The sequence below is a fragment of the Ictidomys tridecemlineatus genome, unplaced genomic scaffold, assembly GCF_052094955.1.
Source record: "Ictidomys tridecemlineatus isolate mIctTri1 unplaced genomic scaffold, mIctTri1.hap1 Scaffold_280, whole genome shotgun sequence".
Classification (NCBI taxonomy): domain Eukaryota; kingdom Metazoa; phylum Chordata; class Mammalia; order Rodentia; family Sciuridae; genus Ictidomys; species Ictidomys tridecemlineatus.
In genome coordinates this window covers 357711-376676 of record NW_027522365.1, presented here as the reverse complement: position 1 = coordinate 376676, position 18966 = coordinate 357711, and the positions used below count along the sequence as shown (strand labels likewise).

At 39.1% G+C, this 18966-nt stretch overlaps 1 protein-coding gene across 1 annotated transcript; it reads left to right on the top strand.

Annotated features, from left to right (window-relative positions):
- The first annotated feature begins 16844 nt into the window (after positions 1 to 16844).
- LOC144373173 (uncharacterized protein C12orf71 homolog) lies at positions 16845 to 18106 on the top strand. Its single transcript, XM_078036278.1, has 2 exons — positions 16845 to 17498; positions 17900 to 18106. The coding sequence occupies exons 1-2, from the start codon at positions 16845 to 16847 to the stop codon at positions 18104 to 18106; spliced, it is 861 nt and encodes a 286-aa protein (XP_077892404.1).
- Positions 18107 to 18966: the final 860 nt, after the last annotated feature.

Here is an 18966-nt window from a genome sequence, read left to right as displayed (position 1 = left end):
CCCCTCACCCTTGCCCTCCCTGCCAAGAAAGAAAGATAAATGGAAACCAGAACTAACTGAAAACCATTTGGAATATTACATTCCCATCCCAGATTGTTTCTTCCTAAACCCCTGGGGTTTGAGTTGCTTTGGGTCAATGCCAGTTCAGTTTATCTGAGGAAGCTGTGGACTGCAGCTGTTTTACAGGTTTCTAGCCTGAAAGACCTCAAGGTAGATACAATGTGACTCCTTCCCCTGGCTCAGGGGAAGAAATCAGGTGGAATTGTGTTATCCTAATAAAGTCCTTGCTTAGACTCCCTTCTACTCCTTATTAACCACTGCAAAGCACCCACAGAGAGAATGTGAGGTCACATACTTTATGACATACATAGATTGCTTCTAGAAAGGATGAGTACTGGGCTAACAGTAACAAGCAACTAGCAGGGAGTGAAAGAAGCAAACTTTTTGTAAAGTGCACCTTGAATCATGCACGTATTCACTCAACAAATATTCGTTGAATACTTATTGAATACAATTAGCCTCTGGAATGTTCCTTATTCCAGAGACGGGGATAGGCAATAAGGCGTGAAAGATCTTGGCTCTAGACATTTTGAGTTCATCATCTACAGTTCTAATAAAATGTTAAGTTATTAGAGGGCAATATGTTGAACAAGAATTCACAGAAGGCAGTGACTGACTCATCCTATGGGTGCTGGGAGGTTTCTCATACAGTAATATTTGACCTGAAGGCTAAACAGGCATGAATGTGTCATGGCAAGGGGAAAAGAAGGAAGTGCTTATGGAAAGTTCTAGAATCTGAAAGCAGCATGTAGTTCTAATTCAGGGATTCAAAATCAGTCATAAGCGAATGGAATATTGTCAGTTGCAGGAATACAGATGAGCCCCGAGGACATTAAGCAAGTCAGGCATTAGAAAGACCAATACCACACCGCATGTTCTCATCACATGCAGAAGCCAAAGAAGCTGATCTTCTAGAATCAGAGAACAGAATAGTTCTGGGAAAGGGAGGCTGAGAAAGGGAAGGGGAGAGGACAGTTTATGGGTACATGGGTGCTGCTGCATGGGAGGAATGGTTTCCAGTGTTCTGTGGCACCATAGGGTAACTGTGGCTAAGAAATTTTGTATGTGGAACAACAATGCATTTCAAAATGTGGCATTATACACAATGAAATTCTACTCAGCACTAAAAAAAAACAAGATCATGGCATTTGCAGGTAAATGGATGGCATTAGAGGAGATTATGCTAAGTGAAGTTAGCCAATCTCAAAAAAGCAAATGCCGAATGTTTTCTCTGATATAAGGGGGTAACCCAAAGTGGGGTAGGGAGGAAGAGCATAGGTGAAAGATTACCTCTAGATAGGGAAGAGGGGTGGGAGGGGAAGGGAGAGAGAGAAGGGGAATAGTGAGGATGGTGGTAGGTGATGGTCATCATTATACAAAATACATGTATGTATGAAGATGTGAATTTGGTGTCAACATACCTTATATACAAACAGAGATATGATAAATTGTGGTATAAATGTGTATTAAGAATTGTAATGCAAAAAAAAGAGAGAGTACATGTATAATGGCATAATTTGGCATGAACATACTTTATATACACAGTTACAAAAAAAAATTGTGCTGTAAATGGATAATAATGAATGTAATGCATTCCACTATTGTCATGTATGTAAGAAATAAATAAATAAATAAATAAATAAAAATAACCGGGACAGAGGAATTGGACTGTACCTAATGCAAAGAAACAATACATGTTGGAGGAGATAATACTCTGATCTGATCACTACAAATTAACATGTATACTAAAATGCCATGCTGTACCATGAATATATAAAATTAATATATATAAATTTAAAATAATCATTAAAAATCATTTTTTTTGTACTCTGAGGATGGATTTTGTGCTATCGAGTCAGAAATGATGAGGCCATGCTCTGCGTATCCTGTAGGTGGTGGTGGTGTGGGGGGAGGGGCACAGATGCATATCAAGGTGGGAAGAGGCACAATAGTGAGTGTGGCAAGAGAACACAGCACAGGGAAAGGCTGAATGTCTACAGTTCTGTGTACTCTGTTGCTTGCTGTTTGTAAAACTTTATGAAATCCACTTACCTTACGAATGCCAGCTTAGCTCTCTCTGGGTGAGACTAGCACAAGCACAATACTGTCCTCATAAAGTATTATCTTGAGAAAAAGAAAAGACAGTTAATGCAAAATCACTCAGTATCTTTTGAAATGCTGTACTAGGGGTGGGGTGATTAACAATGCTATCCTAGGAAACTGTCAACATAATGTTTCTCCAGATTTCAGATTAGAGAAAGGCTTGCTTTTCTCTAAAGTGGAGATTGACACATCTGTATTTATATCCTCTCTTAATGTGCCAGGACTTTGGAAACCATTGGTGATTCATGATTTCATCACTGGAGAGTTGTTGGTTTGGACCATTTTAAGTGCCCAACTCAGTAGCATTTAGTCCATTCACAGTGTTGTGCAACCATCATTTGTCTCAAGTTCGAAAACATTTCCATCATACCCAAAGAATAAACCATACATATTGCACAGTCTTTGGCAATCACTAACTTGTTGACTCTATTGATTTGCCTATTTAGACATTTTTATAAATGTAATTTATATACAAACATATGTATATAATATTCCATTGTATATTCATTTATTGGCAGGAATTTGATTTTTCTCCTTTTTGTTAGTAATGAACTGGATGCATGTACAGGTATTTATTTGCATACTTTTTCAATTCTTTGGGGGAACTTATCTAGGGATCAATTGCTGAGTCATATGGTAAGCCTGTGTTTAACTTTTTGAGAAATTGCCAAATTGTTTTCCAAAATGGCTACACAGTTATATATTCTCATTGGTAATGAACCAAAATTTTAATTTCTTCTTGTTCTCTCTCAAGATTTATTATTTCAAGCTTTTATAAATAGTCATCTTAGTGAGCATGAAATAGTTTCTCATTGTAGCTTTTATTTGCATTTCCCTAATGACCTAAATGTTTGACATTATTTCATATGATATTAGTCATTTTTATATCTTCTTTGGAAAAATGATTCAGTCCTTTGACCAGTTTTTAATTATCTTTTTTTTGGCTTTTAGATATTGAGTTGTAGGAATTCTTCATATATTTGGAATACTAGACCTTTATCTGATGTATGATTTATAAGTGTTTTCTCTTATTGGTTGTCTTTACACATCAAAATGGACTTTGATGCACAAAATTTTTTAATATTTATGAAGTCTAGTCTATCTATTTTTTTCCTTTGTTGTTCATGCTTTTAGTGTCATAGCTAAGAATCCATTGTCAAGATTATAAGGGTTTATCTTGATGTATTTTTCTAAGTGTTTCAGAAATGCAGCTCTTACATTTAAGACTGAACCATTTTGACTTGCATTTTATGGGTGATGTGAGATAGGAGTCCAGCTGTATTCTTTGCATGCAAACAAGCAGTTATCCCTGCTATATTTTTGCAGAGACTATTTTTTCCCCCATCAAATGACCCTGACACCCTTGTTGAAAATCAGTGGAGCACAGATGTGTGGATTTGTTTCTAGGCTTTCCATCCTATTACATTGATCTATATATTTATCCTCTTGAAAGTATCAGAACATTTTGACCATGGCCTACCACCTTTATGGTAATGTGGGTTAGGGGCTGGGGTGTCTGGTCGTGTCTCTTGCCACGGATCCTTGCCATATGGCTTGTTTGGGCCAATAGATGTGAGCAGAAGGATATAAGCAGACTTCTAAAATGGGCTTGTGCCCGGGGCTTTATTCTCTTGGTGCCTCTACTATCATCATGAGGCCATGGCCAAGGTAGCTTGCTGGAAGGAGAGACGCTTGAAGCAAAGTCAAGTCACCTGTTTGCTTAGCAAAGACCATCCTAGATCAGATCTCCAGGTAGACAATCCTCAGACGGAGAAGGAAGCCCATTCATAATTAACAAAGTGCCTAGGTCACAGATTATTAGTCCCAAATCTTATGAAATTTTGTGGTTACATTTTACACAGAAGAAGTTCACTAATATACCATTTGAAGCTTCTTTGTCAAGCTCAGAAATATTTTGGGCTTTCATGGGCTGAGTAATTTCAGGTGTCCAGCCAAAGAAACCTTCTTTGGCTTCTTTCAGATTTGGAAAATAGAATAGTATAGAGATAAAAAGAATAGGGCTTTTTTTTAAAGTTATCATTAGAATATGCCTTGTTATCAGAAAGAGGTGCATGTGAATTCTAATTTTGCCAAATGTAAACTCAACCACTGGAGAAATTAGCTCTTAATTCTCCCTTCATATTTCTGCAAAATGTGAACCAAATATTTGTTTTAAGAGATTACTGTGAGTGCTAAATAAATGCATGTAAGGTTTTTAGCAGGAGGCTTGATAAATGGGAAGCACTTTTGTTAATAATATCGTGGTTGGTTTTTTTCTTATTCTAAGGAAAAGAATATCTCTGGAGGGGAATGTTGCAGACGCCTATCTTACAACAATAGCCTGGCAGACTTTCCAAAGATGAAAACCCCCACACTGGAGCATTGTAAAGGACCCACACAGTGAAAATCAATGCAGGAAAAGGATAACAAAAGAAAATCTAACTTCAGGAGTAAAGCAAAAAAGACACAGGATGATAGTCTCTTTAGGACTCTGTTTCATCAAATTGAGAGCCACACTTCCTGGCACCATGGTGCCATCGGGCCCTTGACCTTGACCACAGTCACTCCTGCTTCTCTTCAAGGATAAGGGAAGTGGAAAAGATGAAATGTCCCACACAAGATGGCTTAACATGTAAAACTATCTTGATTTTCATTTTAAAACCTGAAGGACCAGAGACAAACTATTTTCTTTTCCCAAACTCTACTTTATGTTCTTTATATTAAAGCTCAGAACAAAGTTTTTTTTTTTTTTTTTGCTGCTCCTAAGAGAAACCCCGAAAGGGGAGTACAGAGGTTAATACCAGAAACACTTTCGACAAATGGTTGTTGAATTAAATTTCTGCCAGGTTTGTGGACAGAAGGAGGCAAACTAAAAAGAGACCATGGGCTAGTGAGAATGTAAAATTCCACTCAGAAAGTAGTTCAGAAGCTTCTTGTATCTTTGAACATACCTACCTACCTACCTTAGGATCTCGATATTCTACTCTTGGCAATTTACCTAAGATCAATAAAAACTTTTGTTTACCCAAACACTTGTACAAAACTCTTTGTTGATTGTTTCCAACTAGAAACAACCCAAATGTCTATCAGTTTGATGAATAGATAAATAAAACATGGTACATCCATACAATGGACTATTACTCGACAGTAAAAAAAAAAATAAAATAGAAGACACAATCAATATCATGAAAAACTCTCAAATTCATTATGCTAAGTGAAAAAACCTGAACTCAACACACTAAATACTTAATGATTCCATTTACATGATACTCTGAAAAAGGTGAAACTACGTGAGCAGTCAGATCAATGGTTGCCAGAGTTAGAGGACAGGGAAAAAAAAGTTAATGTCATAGTCAACGTCTCACTACTCTGACCAAAAGATGGGACAAAAACAATTTTAGAGAAGAAAATGGTTTATTTGATGCTCATGGTTTCAGAGGCCTCCGTTCATAGACATTGCTCTGGGCTGGAGGTGAGTCAGAAGATGATGGGAGAAGGGCATGGAGTGGAAAGCAGATCAGGACGTGGCAATCAGGAAGTAGAGAGAGCACTCCACTCTCCAGGCATGACCCCAGTGACCCACCTCTACCAGCCATGCCTGCCTTGTCTCCAGTGACCACCATGTTAGTTAATGTCAATGAATTAATGTGCTGACTTGGTCCAGGCTTTCATAACCCAGTCAATTCATTTTCAGACTTTCTTGCCTTGTCTCACACATGAGCTTTTGGAGGATAAATTCATATACAAACATAATTTCCCTTAATCATAGGAAACAGGAAATGGTAGCACCATGTCATCCTCCATTGTTCACGTTTTATGTGAACCATTTTTTAATTGATTTTACCACACTTCAAGAGGGTCTTCGGTAAGCCCAAAGAACCTGATAAAAGAAGGGATCCGTGAACAATGGCCTTCATTCTTCATTCTTTGTTGTTCATTATTGTTTACCCATTCACAAATGGCCTAATTGGTTTAAATATTAAAAAAATGTGGCATATTTACACAATGGAATTTTACTCAGCAATAAAAGAGAATAAAATCATGGCATTTGCAGGTAAATGGATGGCAATGGAGAAAACAATGCTAAATGAAGTTAGCCAATCCCCCAAAACCAAATGCCTAATGTTTTCTCTGATATAAGGAGGATGACTCATAGTGGGATGAGGGTGGGGGAACATGGGAGGAATAGATGATTTCTAGTTGGGCAGAGGGGTGGGAGGGAAAGGGAGGGAGCAGGGGATGAGCAAGGATGGTGGAATGTGATGGACATCATTATCCAAAGTGCATGTATGAAGACATGAATTGGTGTCAACATTATTTATGTACAGAGATATGAAAAATTGGGCTGCATGTGTGTAATAAGAATTGTAATTAATTCCATTGTCATGTATTTTTTAAAACATCAATAAAAAATAAAAATTTAAGGCAATAAAACTCAAGTACCCAAAGCATCACCACAATGAAGAGAGTACATGCTAACTAGTGAAGCAGTTATAGAGTAGATTGCTCAATGAGCGGATGTGGAATTAGTTGACTCATACAAATCATTCCAATTATTATCATATAATTTTATATTATATCATATTACATCCACATCTTATATTATTATAGTATATCATTCCAGGATGGACCTTTACTCATAAAGTTTCAAAATTAAAAAGACTATAAACTTTTCATTTCAATAAAACAAGGATATCCCACCTTAAGCAGAAGTTAGGATCTAAAGTACATATATGCTCAAGATTGGACCTGGGATATCCCTCAAAGGCCCACATTAAAGGCTTGGTGTTATTGAATCCATTGGGGTACTGTTGGGAGATGGTGGAAACTTTCAGAAGTGAGGACTCCTGGGAGATCTTTATGTTACTGAGGGTGTGTCCTCAAATGGCATTATGAGACCATGGTCTCTTTCTTTTGTTTCCAGCTAGGAGGTGAAAACTTTATCTACCATGGGCTCCTACCTTGATGAACTGACCTGCTATGGGACCAAAACCAATGGTCCAACAACACATGGACTGGAACCTCCATAAATGTAAAACAAAATAAACCTTTCCTCTTTATAAGTGGATTATCTCAGATATATTGTTGCAGTAATGGAAAGCTGACTGACACAGTAGACCACACAAATTTCCCTGAACTTTCTATAGAATGTTACCATGATGATGACCAACATTTAGCTCTGAAAATCTCAAGACAGTTATTTTTTTCCTACTGAACTGAAATGGATTATCCTTTCTTCAGTAGCATGTCATCTGTGAAAGGAGTCACAGTGCATAACATTTCCCTCCTTTGCACATTATGTTCACCTGTACAGTGGTGAGATGATCACAAAGAAGGAAATTGCAGATGCATCTCTCTCTCTCCTTACATTTTCTCCAAGATACTGTTCTTGGGATGGATTGTGGATGTAATCACCTCCACTACCAACACTGTAGTTTCTTTTCTTCTTTCTCCTTTTTATTTGTATGTGTAATTGGATTTGTACAAGTTAAAGCTAACCACGGGGTGACTCCATAGTAAATGATGAGGTTTAAACAAACTTCTCAGAGAATGACCACTAATTAACAATTCACAGGACAATGATAAAGGGAGCCATTTTGTCTGCTATCCATAGTCCAGAGATAAGCCCTGAGATGGTGTTAGTTAACATTAATGAATTCAGTTCTAACTAAATGAAACCTCCTTTGACTTCTCTCTCATTTTCTCTGATGGATCTTCTTTCAATTTTCCTCTCTCTTTCTTTGCCTAAATTTCTACCAATTCTCCCTAATTCTTATATTCTGAAATTTTTTCCTCCCTATCTCCCTTCCTTATTGATCTTATAAGAAATATCAACCCAAAATTAACATTGTAACATTCCAGCTCCTGTTTTTTTAAATTCTAATCTTCTATGAAGAATTTTTTTTTGAAAATTCCAAATTGTTCTGGAAAGACAACAATTAAAGTTAGTTTTCTAGAGTCAGAGATAACACACACACACACACACACACACACACACATACACACACACACAAATACACACATACACCCCACTATTTTATTGACCCAATCTTGCTCTTGACACAATTTAATTATCTAGTGCAACAAACCAGATATCTTTCATGCCTGGGCACTTTAATGGAGCTTTGTCATGAGGGATTTAATTAAGGTAGGGGATTCAAAAACAAACTTAGAAGTTGGACAATCTCTTTCTTGAGCAGTAAGCATGAAAAAAAATTATTACTGAAGATGGACATTCCTAAATGAGGTTTATTACTTCATTTCTAAATGGGCTAAACCTTATTTCTGATGGTGATGCAGCTTTTTTTGTTATTTTATCTAGTTAGGTTTTTGCCAGGAAGAGCATTGGGGGATCAAATTTTTTTTTCTAAGTATTCAATTATCTATATACATGCAGAAAACACACCTTAAAAGCTAGAAACAAAATCTTAAGTATCATTCCATTGAAGATTTTCTATATGTATTTAAAATACAAAATTTAAATCTCCAAGTGCCTACGTGAGAAATTCAATGGTTGGCTCAAATCACACAGCTGTTTAGAGGTAGCAAAAGGCATTGGAACTCAAGTCTTCTCTCTCAAAACATGTCATTCTTGGAGCCAGGTGTGCTGCTTAGTGGTTGAGTGTTTGAATGCCATGAGTGAGGCCCTGGACTCGATCCCCAGAACCACAAAGAAACAAAGCCAACAAAGAAATAAAAAACTGAATTAGGCAACTTTCTGTTGCTACGACAAAACACCTGAGAAAAGTTTGAAGGAGTAAAGATTGATTGTGGCTGACGGTTTCAGTTCATCACCTGTTGGCTTCAATGCTTTCAGACCTATGGAAGGCGGCACTTTATGGTGGGTAAATAGGTATTATGTACATATATACTCATGTATATGTGTGTGTACATACATAATATAATGTTCATTCCTCAACAACTAGACTAGTCCTTACATCTTGTTCCCTGATATACTATTGATTAGGCACTAAGATTGAGATTGACACTGAGATCAGCTATGGACTGAGCAGGTCTTACAGGTTTTGTTTTGAAGATTTCAATCATGAATCTCTAATTCATTTGGGAAGCAGACTTAGGAAGCCAGGTTTCTTTCTTTCTTTCTAATATATTTTTTTATCAAGTAAGTGATTGCACATATGAGTTATGACAGGATCTGTTAGCTTTCTTCCAAAATTTGTTTCATTCTCTTTTTTCAGAGAAGTAGACTTTCTAATAAAATAAATGGCTTCCAAAATACATTACGTTTCTCAGATTAGCTTGGTACGAGGTATGTCACTGTGGCCAAATTCTGACCAATGGGAAAAAAATGTCAGGTGGTGGTTTCTGAGGTCCTTCTTTAGGAGAAAACTGCTAAGTCCTTTTGTCCATTTCCCCCCATCCTACTGTTTCTTAGACGTTGTTTGGAACGTGAGGCCATGACCCAGGAATCCTGGAGCAGTGAAGGACAGGCAGCCTGGCTCTCTGAGTGCCTTGGAAGCAGAGAGAGCTACCATGCCACCTCTGGGTTCTCATGGGAAAAGATTAAAACTTTCTGTCTTGTTCCAACCATGGTTTTGTTGAATTTACACATTCTTTCCATCTCCAATCATAAATAACACTGTACTCCCATTTAGAGTAGAAGAAGGTGTTTAGTGTGATATGTATTTGAAAGATTTTTTTTGTTAGATGTTTACAGTTTAAGTGGACTAAAAGACTCCACTTATGATTGGACAGAGAAGAAATTAATTAGCAGAGGCACTAATAATCAAGAATGCATAAAGCCAAGGCTCTTATTTAGTTTTACCTAATAGCATTCTAAAGGTATTATATAAGTGGGTTTTATTTTCCTTCAAGAAAGACACTTAACATTGGTATCTTAGATTGTGCCAAGATTAGTATTTTTGCTACCTAGACCAAGGAAGCTAAAGGATGCAATAATTTATACTTATATAGTGGGTTTAAAATCAAAAGCCCACGTGCTGTCTGAGGTTTCAGAGTACTGTCTCTGACTCGAGGATGATTTGGATTTCAATATTTTCTCCATTGCTGTGTAACATTTGCTAAATTATTTAATTTCTCTCAGCTGTAATTTCCTTCTTGGTAAAACAGAGATAATAACTACCACAAGGCCTGTTTTATGTGTTTTTAATGAGCATTCAAGGAGTCAATATACAATCTTGGTACATAGTATTTCCTTAGATGAGCAGCTCCCTGTCTGTTTTCCGTCATAGCCTATCTGGAGATGCCCCTGTTTCTGTCACTTCACCTCTGGTGGATCTCTTCGGTATCACAGTACCATTTAGACGTAAGAGTCATTCGGCTACACAGGCCTCGTGCTGGGGTGGCAGAACCCTGTTGGGTCTTAGCCTTTTGCTTTAAGGCTGTCTTAGGAACACCAAGAGGTCATTCTCTGGGATGCATATGCCTACAAACCTATCTGATACTTTGGTTCCTACCATGTTCTTCAGCCACTCTCACTGAAGCCTCTCAATTATCCTCATGACTGGAGGCTCCCAATAATTTTCCTCCATGCCTTGTCCTGTCCTCTAGCCAAAAACATCATTTTATAATTTCAAAGAAAAAAAATTGGGAATAATATAATTTTTTTCTTCTCTTAAATATCTTATCTTGATCAAAATTCCTTTCTATTCCTTTAAGGACAAGCATGTTTTGAAGTCCTAGCATTATGAGGAATCTCCTATATGTTGACATGCTTCTCCCCTGTTCTTCTTTGAGGATACACACATAATGATATGTCTACTAGGAAGTGGTAAAGACCAGAAGATAAAAGTTCTGGGGCAAATGTCTCCAAATCTTTGAAAATATTATCCTGACGAACTTATAAACATGGTATATACAATACAGAAGTGAAATGACTTATCCAAACAATTGGTGGAAATGGAATTGTACCCATATATTTTTGCCTATCAATCATGTTCTAAGAATTCTACAATGTGGCTGTCAATCTTGGAAAGAGAGTGATAAGTCACTATTTAGATGATGGGGTGTCCAGCAGCCTCAACATTAAGAGATTGCAAAATAGCTGTGACTCCAAAATAGCTGTCACAACATTCTAGAATAAAAGCTTATGTTTTTATCTTGCCATACTCTATTTTTTTTCTTCATTTACATACCTTTTACCTTAATTCCACTTTTCAGATCAAAAAAATAAAAATAAAAAAAGGAAGTCATATATTAGTACTGTGCCATTCCTACTTTTCTAGATAATCTTTATCATTCATTTAGTTTTCACCTTCATATTGTTTCTTGACTCAAAAAATCTTATAGAAGCCACAGAACAGACATCTGACAGAAGTTAGAAAGTATGGCTTTAACAGTCCTAAAACAAGGAAGAAAAAGACATTTTAAGAAACAGTCTGGAAATTAGATTTTAAAAATAACAGCAGTCTGTATTAATTTATTTAACAAAAAAGATGAAACAGGTTTAAGTATTCCATTTCCCCTGAGAGAAAACCAGATTTACAACACAGAGCAATTATTATAATTCATAAGAATGACACCAATCATCACTAAAAGGTCAAAGGAAGGTTAATATGGTCTGTCCACAGGGGTTCTAAAAAATGCAATGCATTTAAAATATGAGAGAATCATTTTTTTAAAATTTTGGTTCAAGGACTAAAGCATAATTATCTGAAAGGCTGACTTATGCACAACACCTTTCTGAATAAATGAGGTGGCAATTTTTAGCATTAAGTATAAAGAATCTAAAAAAAAGACTTGGGGTTTCTTAGTTCACTTCAACACTTTTTAATAGTTGCAAACTACTAAAAAAAGCCTGTGTCTTGGTAAATGATTGTGAGCCCGTGGTTCTAAAGGTCAGCCTATTAATTTCCCATTAATAGTATTCCTGAAAAATGTGCATTGAAATTTTGCCTTCAAATTTTAAAATGAGGTTAAAATCATGGGAAAAGGTATTTCATATAGAAAAGTAAATGAAATCCATAGTTTCAATTACAGATACAGAGTTAACAGAGATAACAAGAGATATCAAGAGATGTCATGAGTTTTTGAGAAAAATTTCTGGATCATTTTTCACAGAATCCTTTAGTTAATAACTACTCATTCCACTGAGAAAGGGCATCTTTGGTCTAATGTCTTATAAACTGGAAATACATTTAAATAAAAAGAAAGAGATACATTGTCATGTTTAGAATAGATAATCTACAAGTTATTAGAAGTAATAAGTTTAGCAAAACTACCAGATACAAGACCAATATACAATATACAGTTGGCCTTCTATATCATTACTTCCCCATAAAAATATTCAGACAACGGAGAATTTTAAAAACCCTTAAAATTTTTGCCTCTATAGTAAACATGCACAGACATTTCTCTTATCATTATTACTTAAGAATACAATATAACAATGATTTACTCTAGGATCTAGAAATCTAGAATGGTCTTGACTATATGACATTTTATGTAGGAGACATGAACATCCAAGGAATTTGGTATCTGCAGATACTCCTGGAGTTAATCCCCCACAGATACTATGGGAAAACTACATATGTATATATCCTCAACAAAATAAGTGAAATATGAACTTTAAAAAAGTGATATTGTCATAATATTTTTTAAAAACATACACAGCTTAGGGCCTAGTTATCAAATATCCATAATCTTCTGTACACTGAAAACTATAAAACTGGACTAATACAGTGGTCGCTAGCCATATGTGGCTTATTAAGCACTTGAAATGTGGGTAGGTCAAATTGAAGTATGCTTTAAACAAAAAATAGACATTGGAATTTGTAGATTTGGCACGCAAAAAAACAACATAAAACTGTAACCGCTAACATATATTGATTGCATGTTAAAATTATCATCTGGATATATTAAGTTAAATAAAATATGTTAACATCAATTTCATTTGTTTTTTTTTTTTTGACTTTTCAAAAATATGGCATTTGGGAAGCTAGATTTGTGGCTTAGTGGTAGCAACCATGGGAGAAGGAATTTGTGCCTCAGGTAACCGAGGCCATGTCCAGAGAAGAGATGACCAGGAAGGGCATCTGTGTCTGAACGAGCAGCATCAGGGACAGGGGCCTGGTGGTGTATTCTTATATAAGCATAGGAAAGTTAAGTCTCATTGATTCTACCCACTTTCCAATTCCCATTTCCTCTCACTTCCCTTGGTTGTCACCTTTTGAAGCTCCCTTGGCCTCAGGATCACTCTGAACTTCAGTGGTCTAGGCTGGAAATCCTTCTTTCCTCCTCGAGTGTATATATGCTGGTCAAAGTGATCCATTTATGGTGACAGTACAATGTACAGCCCACTCCAACTGCACAGAAGGGGAGAAACTGGTGAATTCCCTGCAAGGCCACACTGTTCTGGAGGGAAGGTTCAATGCTTTCATGAGAAGCCAGAGAAGAGGATTTCAGATGTCATGATGCTAAGGAGGAAGTTTAAAACTTATTTTAAATCTTTCTTTCTCCCAGCTCCTAATGTGGACCCCATTGTTCAGGGCCACCCCTATGGACCATCTACTCCTCCTGTTTGTCCCATGGAGCATGAAGTTCCCCACAAGGGAGATTCTTCCAAGGAACAGCCTATTGGGTTTGCCTGTGGACAGGGTCAGCTCCCCCACAGTCTTCCAGAAGAACGTGGGGGCTCAGGTCCCTGGAGATGAGGGTGAGTGGAGATTAGGGGTGGGGACTCTGAAGGCAGATTGCCTCTGAATCCAGGTGCCTGGGGTTATGACTTGGGAATGTGAGCCCTGCCTGACTACGCATGTTACATGTTCCTCTGTGAAACAGGCAACCCATGAGACTTAGCTCATAGGCTTCTTTGAGCCTAAAAGGAGCTAACACCCAGAAAGGGGGCATGTGGACATGAGCACAAGACCCTGCATATACTCAGGGAGACCATGGTCACTCATAGCTGTGGCAGCCTGGGGCATTTGCCAGGCTGCATCTATTGAATAGTAGTTGTTTCTTGCCAACCCCAGCGCTGCCTATTCATTGCATCACGCCATCAAAACTCTAGAAGAGAGAACTTCTACAAACTTCAAGAAGAGAAAGTAGGTATTTGAGTCCAGTCAATAGTGAAAAATGGAAGATGGTTCTGGCACACTGTAAATACTATCTTACTGAATGGAAATAGAGGCAAATATTTGGGAAACATCTTATGAAACTGACAGATCCCAATGACCTGAGGTTCTTTTAGGTCAGATAGCTATTTATTGGCTTTGTTCTACTATTATATAAAGCGTGTGTATATGTGTGTGTGTGAGTGTGTGTACGCACATACACACGTGTTTTTTTGTTGTTGTTGATATTGTTATTTATTTATTTATTTAGGAGTGCTTAAACTCATGTCTCTTTGTTGAAAAATACTTAAGGGGTCATGAACCCTTCACCAAGATTTCAAAGGAAGACCTGGAGCCAGATAAAGTGTTGCTGGGCAGAGTCCCCGTAGGTGCCCCTGAGAGACCAAACTTTGATGTAGTAAAAGTAAAAGTAAAGTGAAGCTGTGGTGGAGACCCCAGGAATTATGAAATGCCAGACAGCCAAGCTGGTGGCTTCAGAGACTTCCAGGCTAAAAGACAACCCATGAATAATGCAACCAAGCTCTGGGAAGTAACAGCTCACCATCAAGTGTCCTGGTCACTGTAGGTGGACTCAGGGGACCTCTCTGCCCAGCTGGGTCTTGGTCTTATTTTGGCCTCAGTCCTTCTGCTGTGTCCTAGTCCCTCATTTTGAAATGGGAATGATTATTGTGTGCAGCTGTATTTAGGATATAGGAAACTTCTCTTTGACTTTTCCAAGGCATCACAACCCAGAGTTGGTCTGAGGTCTCAGAGGAGACTTGGACTTGGCCTGAACTTTTGGGAAGTACCAGAGCTGTGGACACTATGAGACTCTTAGAGACAAACGCCCTGCATCTTGCTCTGTGAGAAGGATAGGAGCTATTTAGAGACAGGGGCAGAATATTATATTTTGGATGTGAGGTGTCCATCATAAGCTCCTGTTAATGCCAGAATATTCAGAGGTCAGAGGAGTAGATTGTGAGAGCTGAAACCTAATAAATTCACCCTAGTTTGAATGAACTGACTGGATAATAATAGTAAGCAATGTTTGGAGGAGGTGAGCCATAGTGAGTTGGTCCTGGAGGTGTTCTTCTGGTGGCCCTTTCCTGTCTCAGTTTTCTGACCCCCATCTGTTGATACATTTCCCCCACTGGGCCCTCCCCCCATTATAGGCTGCTGTGAGGACCCAGAGCAAGGGAGGCAGTTACCTATGACTTCTGAAAATGTAAGGACCCCAAATACTTTCCCTTCTCTAAGTTGTTCTTGTCATATACTTTTGTCACACTGACAGATAAAATGACTAAAGCAAAGGGGATGGTCACTGTAGGTGGACTCAGGGGACCTCTCTGCCCAGCTGGGTCTTGGTTTTCTATCCCCATTTGTCCTTCCACATTTGTGACTCTCCTGTGTTCCGCTGTTGCCATGGCAGCCAAGGTTCTCAGAACCCAGTCTTCTGACAATTGGACTTCTCAGTTACTGGATTCAGTACCTGAAGGACTTCAGGTAGCCTGGATCTGCCTGAGGAGTTGGAAGCTTCTCTTTCTGCAGAAAGTAAATAAAGCCAGGTGTGACAGAGTCTACAAGGTACGTGAGTGTGTGTGTGAGAGAGAGAAGAGGAGTCTGAGAGGGAGAGATCTCAAGGGAAAGCCAATGTTTGTATATTACTTTCCCCAATGGCTTGCTGGGCACCACAGGAATTGCTGGACTACAGATGCCACCAGATGACGTCAGGATGGGCATTTAAATAGCTGTATTCTTTCTAGAAAGTAATGTAACATCAATTCTCATAATTTAAAAATATTTGTAATCTTTGAATCAATGATCCCACCTGCAGGACTACTTAAAGAAAGGTAAAAATGTGTGGATAAGGGGGTTTAATATCATTAATAAGACCATTCTTAATGGTCTTGATTATCTAAGGTTCATTGATCACCTATGTTAATGGTCGATGAATTCATGAGGTTTCAGCTCTCATAATTCTACTCCTCTGACCTCTGAATATTCTGGAATTAACAAGAGCTTATGATGGACACCTCACATCCAAAATATAATATTCTGCCCCTGTCTCAGGTGATCACCAAAGAGAGTTAATGAGAAAGTTCTTAAGGATCACTGAATAGCCATAGATGTGTTTCCTGCAGCTTGTGCTACAAAATTTAATAATCTCACTGTCTTTGATGTGAATTCCCATATATATATATAGATGTGTGCACACATGCATATATGTAGATAAGAGGAAAAAAAAGACTATAAAGGATTGTCATTCCCCTTGGATGGTGGGATATGGGTATTTATTTATGTCATTGACTTTCCTATTTTCAAATTTATACAACTATCTTTAACGGGAGGCAGTTCTTCCAACTGTAGTGATAAGACAAAGCATGAGAAGTATCAGGTGGAGGTGCTCAGGGCAGAGGGTCATTATTCAATAAAATGAGTTTTTAAAGAGAAAGAACTGCCTCTTGTGCCTTTGACTGAAGAGTGCAAATACAGGATGCACTTCTGCCTGAATGGGATAGCTTGGAATGGATAAAGGAATGGGCATCATTTGGAAAAGTCCATGAGTAGCTTCCCCACATCACCTATTAATGTTTTTCTTTTGAATTTTCCAGGGTCCAAAGAGACTAGGCATTTGAGCTCTTGGACCCCATGGACGACTCGTCCTCTGGCAGCAGCTGCCCTGATGTAGAGCAGAGCATTTCAGAATCCCAATCCAGCCACAGCCTCTCTGTAGGATATTTCCCCTCCAAGGAAAACGTAGCCAGTGAGGCTGTCACACCCTGTGAAGATGTGACCTCTGAGGATCCTCCCTCCCTTTCTCCTGACCAAGGGCCATGGGGAACCAAAAGTGTAAGGGGACCCATGGGGAGAGGAACTGAAATTCAGGAGAAGCCAGAGGAGCTTGGCGAAGAAGACATCGACGAGGTCATGAATGCCTATCTGCACAGCCTCCAAGAAGACTCAGCACCTCACTCGGCTCCAAGTGACGATGACCAGAGGATGGACAAGTACCAAAAGGAAACCATAACCCAGACTGTCTGGGAACTGGATGATTTCTCAAAAACTATTATGGTATGTCTAGACAATCTGAATGATGATGAAGATGATGATCCTGTCCTCTCTTACTCTCCTCAGGAGGAGGATGGCCAGCCGTCCAGCAGTGTGTCTTCCCAGATGCTTCAGGTCAGTCCCGAAGAAGAGAAGGCTGGTCAGGACTTGCCCAAATGTATACCACAAGAAAATGGAGACATCAAGCAGTTCCTAGTAATGCCTTCTGGGCTTGAGGAGGATGAAATTGTTGAGGTGAGCACAGAGCTGCCCCCCTGCAGAGGAAGGACAGGCCCAGTGGGGGTGCCAGGTGGGACAGCATGGAGTCCTTGTACCTGCTGTGAAGCAGAGGAGGACCCCAGTATCTGGGCAGATGAGCAATGGGAGAAGGTCCTCAGCCAGGAAAGGGGTCAGGGAAGAGGTGTTGGGGAAATGCCAGGGAGCACTGAGAGAGAGAGAGGGAAGGACAGAGAGAAGCACTGTACAGACCAGTGTGTGTGCCTGTGTGTGGCTTTAATGTGAGTGAGTCCTGAAACTTGGAATTGACAGTTGGCTTATTTAGGTAAAAACATAAATTGGAAATCCATAAATGAGTAATATTTGCCCCATTGCTGCTGACCCTGAATGTCTCTAACTCCTCCTCTTTGTCTTGGCAGATGGAAAGCCAGGAGCCTGGAACTGCAGAGAGCTCCCCAGTCTCAGCATTGCAGTCAGAGGAGGGGGACCTGCCTTCAGATAAAGAAGGCACTTCCTGTATGAATTTCCGGGGCTTCTTCCACTGGCTCAGGAAGAGAGTGGTATCCTCCCTGCCAGGGAGAAAGCGCCGTGAGAAGGCCAAGAAGGTCCCATGCTGCTGGTGCTAGAGAGAAGACATTTGGTTGGAAGCCACAGGCTCCAACCTCAAGGATCCCTCTAGTTAAGAAGCCTATGCACCCAGAATTTTAATTGATTCCCCCACCCATGTTTTAGAGTTAGCATGATTTTCTGTTTTCCTAATAAATGTTCTTGTTTTCCATGTCTTCCTCCTCTTCCATCATAACATCTAGGCCCAGGTTGAAAGTAGGTAGGTTGACCAGAAGACTAAGATTGACTCTGAGGACATCACAGGGAGTATCCTGCCTCCTACACAGAAGGCCTTCATTTCTCTCTCCCTCGGCCCCTTCTTACTGTATTTCCCCATGTTTTGTCTATTATTTCACACATTTTAACCTCTGTTATCATTAACTCCTATCTGCATTGTCAGACGCAGCAGGACCCCTGTGACTCCCATGTGGCAGGATGGTTTTGGTGGAACTTGTGGGTCTGGAGTGAGTGGCAGAGGGCAGTGTGTCACTGGGAAGGCCATGTCAGTCAGTAGTGTTAGACAGTCAGAAAGCTGTTCTGATGACCCTGGGGACCAGGTGGTTCTAGCATGTTATTCTAAAATGTCCTGGCATGGTGGCTGGTTCTAGAAGTCGGCTGGCATAAGGGGCAACATGGAGGGTGGGGGAGGGTGAAGGCTAGGCATGCCACTTAACCACGCTAAGCCTGGTGTCTTCATTCATAAGTTGAGAGAGATGTTATTACAGACCTCACAGGGTTTTTTTTCCAGAATGAATGAGATAAAACAAGCCCTTGATAACGACTGTGGCTCGTTGTAGTGTCCATGTTCCTGTGGATCACCTAATCACAAGTCATTCAGGGATATCTAAGAGGGACTGAAAGTCAAATCTCATGGAGCTAT

Coding starts and splice junctions, on each gene's coding strand:
- LOC144373173 (XM_078036278.1), top strand. CDS start 16,845: ATGGACGACTCGTCCTCTGGCAGCAGCTGCCCTGATGTAGAGCAGAGC. Junction 17,499..17,899: donor AGGAGGATGAAATTGTTGAG/GTGAGCACAGAG, acceptor TTGTCTTGGCAG/ATGGAAAGCCAGGAGCCTGG.